General features: G+C 38.5%; 1 protein-coding gene across 2 annotated transcripts; it reads left to right on the forward strand.

Moving 5' to 3' along the window:
* The first annotated feature begins 796 nt into the window (after positions 1-796).
* On the forward strand, positions 797-7893 carry LOC120537161 (protein sprouty homolog 3). 2 transcript variants are annotated; one of them, XM_039765889.1, is made up of 2 exons: positions 797-1401; positions 6743-7893. In XM_039765889.1, exon 2 carries the CDS (start codon positions 6818-6820, stop codon positions 7682-7684), a length of 867 nt encoding a protein of 288 aa, XP_039621823.1. In that variant the 5' UTR covers positions 797-1401; positions 6743-6817; the 3' UTR covers positions 7685-7893. The 2 variants fall into 2 exon arrangements, with proteins under 2 accessions (XP_039621823.1, XP_039621822.1); XM_039765888.1 differs by having other exon boundaries at positions 798-1485.
* Positions 7894-10090: the final 2197 nt, after the last annotated feature.

Genomic DNA, 10090 nt, shown 5'->3' on the forward strand with positions numbered 1-10090 from the left:
AGCTCTTTCCCTACCTAAGGACCCCTACAGGACTGTTTTTTGCTTGAGTTGTTTTGACCACTGTCTGTTTTGTTTCAGTTATTAAGAGGCCAAAAGATTGACTATTTTTGTGTGTGGTGCTTCATTTTATTCAGAAAATGCATTTTTACATCCCACTGGCCTAATTTGTCACATTATTGAGCATGTTCTACCTGTCACAAATACAAGTGTTTGAGTGGCCAAATGAAATGACTCCTTGTGGACCCTTCCTGGAATAACATCTAGCAATGAAGCACTGCTGTAGAGCTCTCCAGCTACTTGAGAACTATCTCCTTTGAGATCCATTTTTGATCAGTAACGTTGGCTCTGCTTTACTTGTGGCATGCGTCTGAAGGAAGTAATTTTACAGTCCTAAATACTGCAAACTTAACCTTGATATATGATAACCTGTATATTAGTTACCTTTACCCATTGTTAAATGCAAGCTTAAAACATATTGTTCTACTGCATTACACAGTGTGCTTCCCGTTTGACAACCAATATCCCCCCGTTTTCCCCCTAATCTCTCTTATTATTTCCTTGCTGACTCCCTCACTTGGTGGTTTGAACTGTTCTCAGTCTCTCTCTCTCTCTCTCCTTTTGCTTTCTCCATTCTGTTTCTTACTTTTCTTTTCTCCTTTCGCTTATCCCTCCCCTCACTTTTCTCTCTCTCTCTCTCTCTCTCTCTCTCTCTCTTCAGGCTGTGCTCTAGGGCCGGATGGAAAGCAGCCTCTGGGAGTGCAAATGGGCTATTCAGTTTCGGCTTGATGACGCCACTTAGCCATTAACTATCTCTAGCAAATTTATAACAGAAAGCCAGTCCCCACCTCCACACCATTCACATCCTACATCCCCTCCTGATCATTCACTTGCATACACACACACACACACACACAGACACACACACTCACTCACTCACTCACTCACTCACTCACGCACGCACGCACTCCCTCACACAACACACACGCACTCACATAAACACACATCCCACGCTCACTGCCAGACTTTAAGCAGACCTTTAACTATAAGAATATATACACACAGCCTGCTAATGCTCATCAGACAGCCTGCCTGAGAAAGAAAGACCTTCATTTTGGGTTTAATTTTATTGCAAAACATCAGAATAGATAGAGCAGCAACAGCTATTTCATTCAAGATTTCTGGAGCATTAGAATAAAAAAAATAATAATCTAAAGACAAAAAACGGAAATTACTGGATCACCTTTGATTCTTTCTTCTTTCTTTTTTTGTTGTTGTTGTTGTTGCTTGGAACTACATTTTAAACTTTTTCATCTTTGGTTGTTTTTGCGATGCCCACAGACGAACTGAGTTTTGCATTGATTGGACTGTCTGCAAGCTCTTAAGAAGACAAGATCATTCAAGGTTAACTTTTTTCTTTTTTTTTTTTTAACTATTTATTTTGTGCCAAGTTATCTTCTGCCAGCATGGATCTCCACAGTTACAGAGGTAAGTGACGGGCAAGGTTAGGGCAAAGAAGTCAATGGTGCAATCGAGGAGTTTGAAAAGCTGCCGTAGATAGATAGATAGATAGATAGATAGATTTGGGAAATGTACCATTATTAATTGACTACCTGATCCAAAACAGTTTATATAAGTTAATACGCAGACTACAATAAAGAAAAATTAGAATTGTTTGCTAGTGGGTATAACTAATGCCTGTGATTCTTATAATCAAAACAGGTACAGTTATTAATGTGTCAAAGCCTCCCAAATGCAAAACTTTTAACCACCTTATTTTGTTCTTACCCTTTTTTCTTTTATTATGTTAACAACAAGGAAAGTTTTTCGCTCATGTGTTAAAGTGCAGCTCTCACTGTGGGTCCAATGCACACATCCATCTATCACACATAGCAAATGCAAGCCATCTGAAGTCTTTCTAATAATGAGAAATGGTCATTTTGTTCTTACTTTGTGAGAGGCAGCTTTTAAAGCTTCCCTTCCCCCCTCCCCACCCATTCTTCCCCTAATACACACATGCACCCCCCCACACACACACATACATTTTGAAAGGATTGAGGGACCCAGGAAACTCTGTGCCTGACATTTCCTGAGATGTCTGCTGTGTTCACTCGATTCCCACTTGGTCAATGTGACTTGCTCTTGGACTTTTTTTTTTTTCTCCCTTGTCTGCAATATCTATTTCAGTCCATCCTGGGGGGATCGGATTCAGCACATCCGGAATCTCAAACAATTTATTGTCATTCAATCTCTTTTTTTTTTTTTTTACAAGCAGAGCCTGGGAGTTACTCTCTGGGTCCCAGTGTCTGATAGTTTATTATCTCATCCATTGGCTAGATAAGGAAGAATTCAGCAAATGTCATTGATATTCCTAGCACTCTGCACTTTACCACTTGTTCACCCAGAGACTAACAGCAAGCAGTTGTTTTTTTAATTATTCGCTACAATGATTCTTCTTTCCAAAAAGTGCCTTTACTATTAAATTATGGTCTGGATTGCAATAAATTGTCATAGCGTCCATTTAGCAATTAATAATTATAAAATTATAAATGTTCTGCTCTGGATTATAACAATATTTCATACAGTGCATTAAGCAATAAATACAACATATCATACAAACAGAGCTGAACTTCTTAAAAGGTTGATTTAAATTGTCCTAGAAGCCTACAAATGTTGACAATAAGTTAATTAAACTGTTCTTTTTTTCCGTTATGTTTAAGAGCTCATTTTTAACATTTTGTTATGTAGCGTAACATTCTCAGACATATTAAATCTAATTGAACATTATGGAGGGCTGAAACCCATCCTGGCAACATTTGGCATAAGGCAGAAGCCAACCCTGGTCAGGTTCACATGTGCAGAAATCCACACTTACATGGAGCCAATTTATAACCTCCAACACGTATCTTTTGGATTTCTAAATTCATCCAAATATTGTTACATTAGCTGAAATCTTGCCCCTCTCTTTTTAATCGCAGTTACAAGCTCTTGTGAATATCTAGGGACCAGATACCCTATAACATCATTTGATCTTTCAGCACATTCTCAGAAGCTGCTGTGTTTAATACAGGATTGTGGGAAATGCAGCTTGTCTTGGAAACACTGAAAGAGCCAACTCTGTCTGGGATAACACGTTTATAAACCAGTGCAAATGTCACTAACCTTGCACATTTTGTGGATTTGGAAGGAAACCAAAGTGATTGGGAAAAAAAACCCAAAACATTTCAAGCTCTTCAAAAACAAAAAACTGTGGCTTAAATCTATGTTCGTAGAGTGGAAAGCAAAATGTTATTGATATAGCATATAAATTATAAAGAAGTTTGTATGCAGCATTAATGATGTAATCATTAGCAGAGCGAGAACATAAGATGAATCCCCAGCCTAGTAAAAATTATGAAGAATCTGCTTTTCTCTTTGAGTTGGTGTGGGTTTTCTCCAAGTTATCTGGCTTTCTTCCATACCCTAAAGAATTACAAGTGAGGCTGATTCCAATACTAAATTGGCCTTGTAGGAGGGAGTGGGGTTGTGCCTACCAATGGACTTTTAATGCCTTCTGCCTCATCTTGCAGGAAAAGACTCTGCTACCCTATGACAATTAAATGGAAAAATCGGGCTAAGGATAGTAGATATAAGGATATACACTGGCGAGCAGAAATAATACCGGAAAATTTTAATGATGAAGGACAAAAATGTAGAAGATAACTGCTGTGTAATGATTTTGCAGCCAATGAATATGGGCTATCTTCCAGCTACCCTGAAGAAGAAAATGGAGGGATTAGGGCATGGAAGTATCATTTCAACATAATTAGAAGTTGTAGTATTTTCTCTATGAGATTGCGGAGTACACTTATATTAGAACCAAAGAAAGAAATCCACTGTTTCAGTTTGAACCTGCAGCAATCAAATCTTTCTTAGAGTAAATCTTACAAGATGAACCAAAACGTCTCAGTCTGTTTCCCACTGTCTATGTATCATTTGTTTGAATAGACATGGAGTGGGATGTACAGCATAGACAAAGAAGCTGCTCTTCTGAACATGAAGGTGGGTGGTCAATCCCCACCACTGCCTCACTACTGCACTATGACTGCCTGTAATACAACTTTATTGTTAATTAAGTTACCTGGTTAAACAATTGTACAACTTTATTTTCTGATTCAACACTGCATCCCACCTAGACTTGGCTCCTGCCATGAACCACTTGCTGCTGGGATAAGCTCCAGAACGCTGTAATTCTACATTGACTTTTAAAATGCATGAGGGAGTTACGTAAGGGACTTGAATCATAACAATTATATGCTAATTTAGCCATACAGTAGGTTTCGGATAGCATGTCTTCTCCCACGTGGTTCGCTTACAAATTCAGATTCATAAAAGGCAAACAATTCAGTATAAGAACGGTGGAGGAAAATTATCAACTGTGTTCTTTCTGCTTGTATATTACCAGAGGCTGCCAACAAGATTTGTTGTCTAATGTTTTAAAATGATTCACTGCCTGTTATCCGCAACTCCGTCATTTCTATGAACTATTAATAACAGGTCTTTGTAATTTGTGGCATACAATAAATTTGTTGTTATAAAACACTTTAAGAAAGAAACATTTTTAAGAATGTCTTTTCTGTTTAATATATACTTGACCTGCTAGCTGAGGGCAATGCAGTCTGAAATAGTTCATTGTCCTCTATTCCCACTCAAACAAATGAAAATAGTTTCAATGTATCTGCTTTTTAATTGAAATTGCATGGTTGCTCAGTAGTTCACGAGGATGACCTTGTTTTCAGCTTATTCAAAGCCTGTGTGGAGACTGCATGCTTTCATCTTGCTTGTATTGGTTTTTCTCCAGGTCCTCTGCCTTGCCTCCAAATTCTCAAACACATGTCTGTTAAGAGCTGATTTTAACTTTTGCATGGGTACAGGTGGGCGTTGCTCAATGGTGAACTGATAGCCATGTCTTATTTCTGTTCTTGTAGACACAGTCTTTGGTTCTCCATGATTCTATAATGGAATAAGAGAAGCATCTGATTTGACCTGTAATACATCCATCCATCCATCCATTATCCAACCCGCTATATCCTAACTACAAGGTCATGGGGGTCTGCTAGAGCCAATCTCAGCCAACACAGGGCACAAGGCAGGAAACAAAGCCCAGGCAGGGTGCCAGCCCACCACAGACCTTTAATACATATACTGTAGTAAAAACCTTTAATTCCATAAAAAGAAGAAAAGAATACAGATTTACAAATGTTCCCAAAATGGAAAGATACAGTTGTGAAGTAATTAAGATGGCTGTCTTACCATTCTAATGGTCCAGGTTTGTTTTCTGATCCACCTGTTATTTCCCATTCTCCCTATGTCTGTATGAATTTTCTCCATGTTCCCCCAGTTTACTCTCCCATTCCAAAGATCTGTAAGTTATGCTACTTTGTGACTATAAAATAAGTCTACCTGTGTCCTGTAATCTATTAGCATCCTGCCGTTTTCCTGACATTACAGGGTAGGCTCCACATAAACCTGGAGTAGATGGATTTCCACAGAGCGAGCTCTCTCTGATTTGAGAGACTATACTATTGAAACAGTCTGTTATGTATTTTCTCATAGCATATGGCTTTACTCCATTGTCTATCTGTATTCCATGGGCTCCAATCAAATTAGTTTATTTCTTTTATTTAACTAATCCTTGTCAGGTGGCTCAATGGTAATTTGAGTTTAACAAGAAGGAAGACAATGTATTGAAAAGTGTTTTAGGTTATTGGGAGCACACACTGTATGTCTGACTGTATGGAGCAGAGCATCACACAGCAACTAGAAGGCTTCTAATCCAATGGTGTGATGACAGTTTATTCCAATATCGTGGATGCAGTTATTAGCATGAGGTAATGTGAGCATATCCATTACCATGTGTTATGTGAACAGACTGATAGCAATCAACCAGGCCCTAGACACTGGATTCAGCTTACAGTACAATGTGCTCTAATGAGCTTATACCCTCAACTTTAATTAAATGCCCAAAATAACCACTTTGGATGTAGGACATCCCAACATCATCTCTACAGGTCACTGTAAAAAGAATTCCCATTCTCTCTAAATTAACTAATCTAAAATATTTTTTTTTTGTCTGTAGATAGCTTGTAGTTATTAGTAGTATAAAATAATGTTAACGGATAAATGCAAAAATTTTAATTTTTAAATAATATATAAAATTGGGAATTTTTTTCAATAATTTCTGCAGTTTTTCTTGAGGAATGAATGGGTCTATTAAAATGGCCATAATTGGAATTGTAGACTATAAAGTAGTTTCAACTGGACGGTTCCTTCCACCTTTCACTTTATTAAACTGTATTCATGATATGGAAATCCCTTGGTAGCACAATGGCTAGTGTTACCACCTAACATCTCTGGGGACCTGGGTTTAATTGATAAGCTTGGTCACTTTATGTGTGGTGTTTGCATGTTCTCCTGCATCCATGTGGGTTTTCAATAGGAAATGTGGTTTCTAAAAGACATGTGGGTTTGAGAAGCTACCAACTGTTAGTGAGAACATGTGGCTATTGAGATGGTTGTACATTCTTACCCAAAGAATGGTTCCTGTCTCAGACCTGATACTCTTGGATAGCCTTAAGTGCTCCAGAAATAGTGAAATTTCTTCTTTAAGTTTTTTGACATCACAGCTTGTTTTATTTTGTATTGCACTATACATGTCTTGTGAAAAACAATGTTTCAAATTATTTTTTGACATTTGTTTTTTTAGGATTCTCTGATGTACCCTGACAAACAGCACAAGCGTGACTAAGACAGTCGTCAGAAGATCAGCAGCTGACTAAAGATGGAACCAGACCTGGCAGAGCTGCAGCCAGTGCAGGTTCTGTCAATTGACCAGATCCGCTCCATCAGGGTCAACAATGACTATGTGGACAGACCGTTCACTTCTACAACCCATTCCAATCCAACCATTTCACAACAGCAGCAGTCACAAAAAATTGACTGGACACAGGAGAGACCATTCAGCAATGATCTCCACAGGAGTCAAAGCCATCAACACCATCATCATGTCAGCCATCAGTCACATCTCAGTCGTTCCAGCACTATTAGCTCTGTGTCTCGAAGTAGCACAGCATCTGACCAAAGACTGTTAACTGGTCTGACACCCTCCCATTCAGGCCAGGCCTTTATAAGAGCTCAGCCCAAAGGTGAACTCAAGCCAGAGGACCTTGTAAAGGGTGTGGTGACCAGTCCAAATCTTAGTCAACATCAACTGATCTGTGAGCACTGTGGGAAATGCAAATGTGAGGAATGTTGTGCCCCAAGAACACTTCCTTCCTGCTGGGTTTGTGACCAGAGGTGTCTCTGCTCCCTAGAAAGCATAGTGGAATATGGAACTTGTCTGTGCTGTGTGAAAGGCATCTTCTACCATTGTTCCAGTGATGATGAGGATAACTGTGCTGACCAGCCATGCTCATGTAGCCAGGGCCATGCCTGTTCCCGCTGGGCAGCAATGAGCGTTCTGTCAATCTTTCTTCCATGCCTCTGCTGCTACCTGCCAGCTAAAGGCTGCCTAACCATCTGCCAGAGAAGCTACGACCGTATGCAGAGGCCAGGGTGCCGGTGCAGCAATACCAACACAGTTTGCCGAAAGATCTCCTCCACCTCCACACCAACTCCTTTCCCGAAAAATCTTGAGAAGCCAGTATGACCTCTGTCTTTGATGCTATTCAAAGCAGCACCATCCTGGAATATAAGTGTAATGCAACTGAAAAAAGAGATATGCAAGTCAATCATGAACAATTATCAGATTAACAGTTATATAAAGTGTATGCATAGGCTTCTAATTTTTTGGTGTGGGTGTAAGAGTATTTTGCACAATATATCTAAGTGGAATAAAACAAAGCAAATATTTTCTTACTTCTAGCTTAATGAGTATGTCTACAAAGCACTTTTTTGTTCAACTGCAATGTTGGTTGAAGGATAATAATTTTTGACCACTGTGCTGAATGAAGGATTCTGTTTCACTGCACGGGCTGAAAGCAGCAGAGTCTGTTGGTCACACATAAATAGGTTTTCACTTTGCCTCTTAAAACAGTGAAGGAAGTTTACAAGCAAGACCCCTAAAATGATGAACAGGAACAGATGAGCAATCGCGTGTAACTCTTAAGAGACCATCTGGACTTTTGCTCCTATCATGTCCGCAAACAAAATACTGCTGAGGATCACCAAGATGAAGGTTTCACTAAAGGACCCACATCTGAAGAGATCCTTTAATACTTGAACTCACTTGCACATCTGGATCTTTCATTGGGTATTAACATTCATCTTATATCAGACCTGTTGTAAGAAGACCCAGATCTGCCAGACGGTAACAGCAAGAAGTGAGTTTCCAGCAGTGCTCATGCTCCTGCTGTAATGAATGAATGACACGAACTCCAGGAAACAGGATCACACAGCATTCTCTGGAGACGGCCAGCAAAATTCAAACCATGAACCAAAGATGACCAGGAAAAACAAGCAGTGCATTATTCCTTTGCCTTCATTTAATTCAAGATGTTAAACTGTAGAATACTTTAAAGTCAGGGCATGAAAAACTTAGTACTACTTCAACACACTGGAATCAAATAACTGTGACTGAATATTTAATATGTTAATCTCCTCTAGAAAGCTTTCTCTGGTACAGAGAATTTAGGATAATGGTGTCAAAACAAAAAAAATCACTGAAGTCAATTAGCAAAGAGCTAGAACTGCAACAAAAACTGGCATCCCTGAGAGAATCAAGTGAAACTGGCATGCCTTCTTTCAGATGCAATGTGGGGGGCAAAACAAGGAAATCAAGTTCACTTAAAATGTAAGCTATCATAACAGATAATTAGATCAGTGCAGATGTAACTATAACATGCAAAGCATACTGTATAAATGTGCAAATTATTCCTCTTTGTTAGAATTAATTTTATATATTTTTGTATGTAAATATTATTAATGCTATTATTATTATTATAATTATTATTATTATTATTAACCTTGAGACTGCTCAAAATCTGACTGAAAATGAACAAGAATCCAGATAAAAATACTGAAAGATGGCATCAGAGATCTTTTATTAACCCTTTTAAATGAAATATGCTTTTTTTTTTTCTTTTATTTCATATCACTTTATAAGATAGTAACAGAGCGATAAGGATTTCTCTAGGTTTGCATTCTTCAAACATGGACCCCCAAACTATATATCTGTATATACACATGCGTGTATTCATTTGTTTTTGAAGCCTATCCCTGGCAGCAGTGGGCACAATGCAGGAAGCGACTCCAATCACAGTCCACACTTTCTCACATTGTGCCAGTTTAGAGTTTCAACCCAGGTTTGTTTGGAACTATCAGGTGACAGCACAAGCCATTGTGCCCTCCTGTCCACATCTAACTAGACCACCTATTATATGTATATATAGAAACAATGCATTTTAGGAAGTTAACATAAATATATTTAGAAAGAGAGAGGGAAAAGAAAGAGAGAGTGAGCAAGTGAATGGCCTTGTGCAGTTTAAATATATCCATTTAAAAATAGTGCCATCATTTATGAGTGCAGCAATAGATAGTCACGGGAAACAGTTGAACATTGTAAGCGGACATTCAGTCATAATATGTGCAAAAAGTAAATATAGTGAATTAAGGGAAGAAAAGGCTAAGCATATAGCATTGTATTGTCAGAAGGGATAAGGGGAACCCCTAAAGTGTGAAAAACTCTCTTTAGTTATTTTTTAACAGAATGCACCTCACATTTAGGAAAAGTTGAACTGGACAAGAGGTAATAACATGGTAATGCTGCAATCTGCAAGTTGTACAAGAAACAGATCCCAACACATTCTAGAAACCAAAGGAATTTTTGGGCATTCCATTTCAGACCTGGAAAGAAACGGTGGGCCACATCCATACCACGGATTAAATTAGTGACATTACCAGGATTTCTCCTTTCTACTTCCATTCTTCAAGAATTCAAATTTACTATACTTATGGCTACTTTATGAATCTAGATATTTAGGGTATTACTCTGTGACCGTCCCTTTACTATGAAACCCTCTTTACATCTGTTTCTATCTGGATGCTTGTTCCATTC

This window comes from Polypterus senegalus, chromosome 10 (assembly GCF_016835505.1).
Source record: "Polypterus senegalus isolate Bchr_013 chromosome 10, ASM1683550v1, whole genome shotgun sequence".
Taxonomy (NCBI): domain Eukaryota; kingdom Metazoa; phylum Chordata; class Cladistia; order Polypteriformes; family Polypteridae; genus Polypterus; species Polypterus senegalus.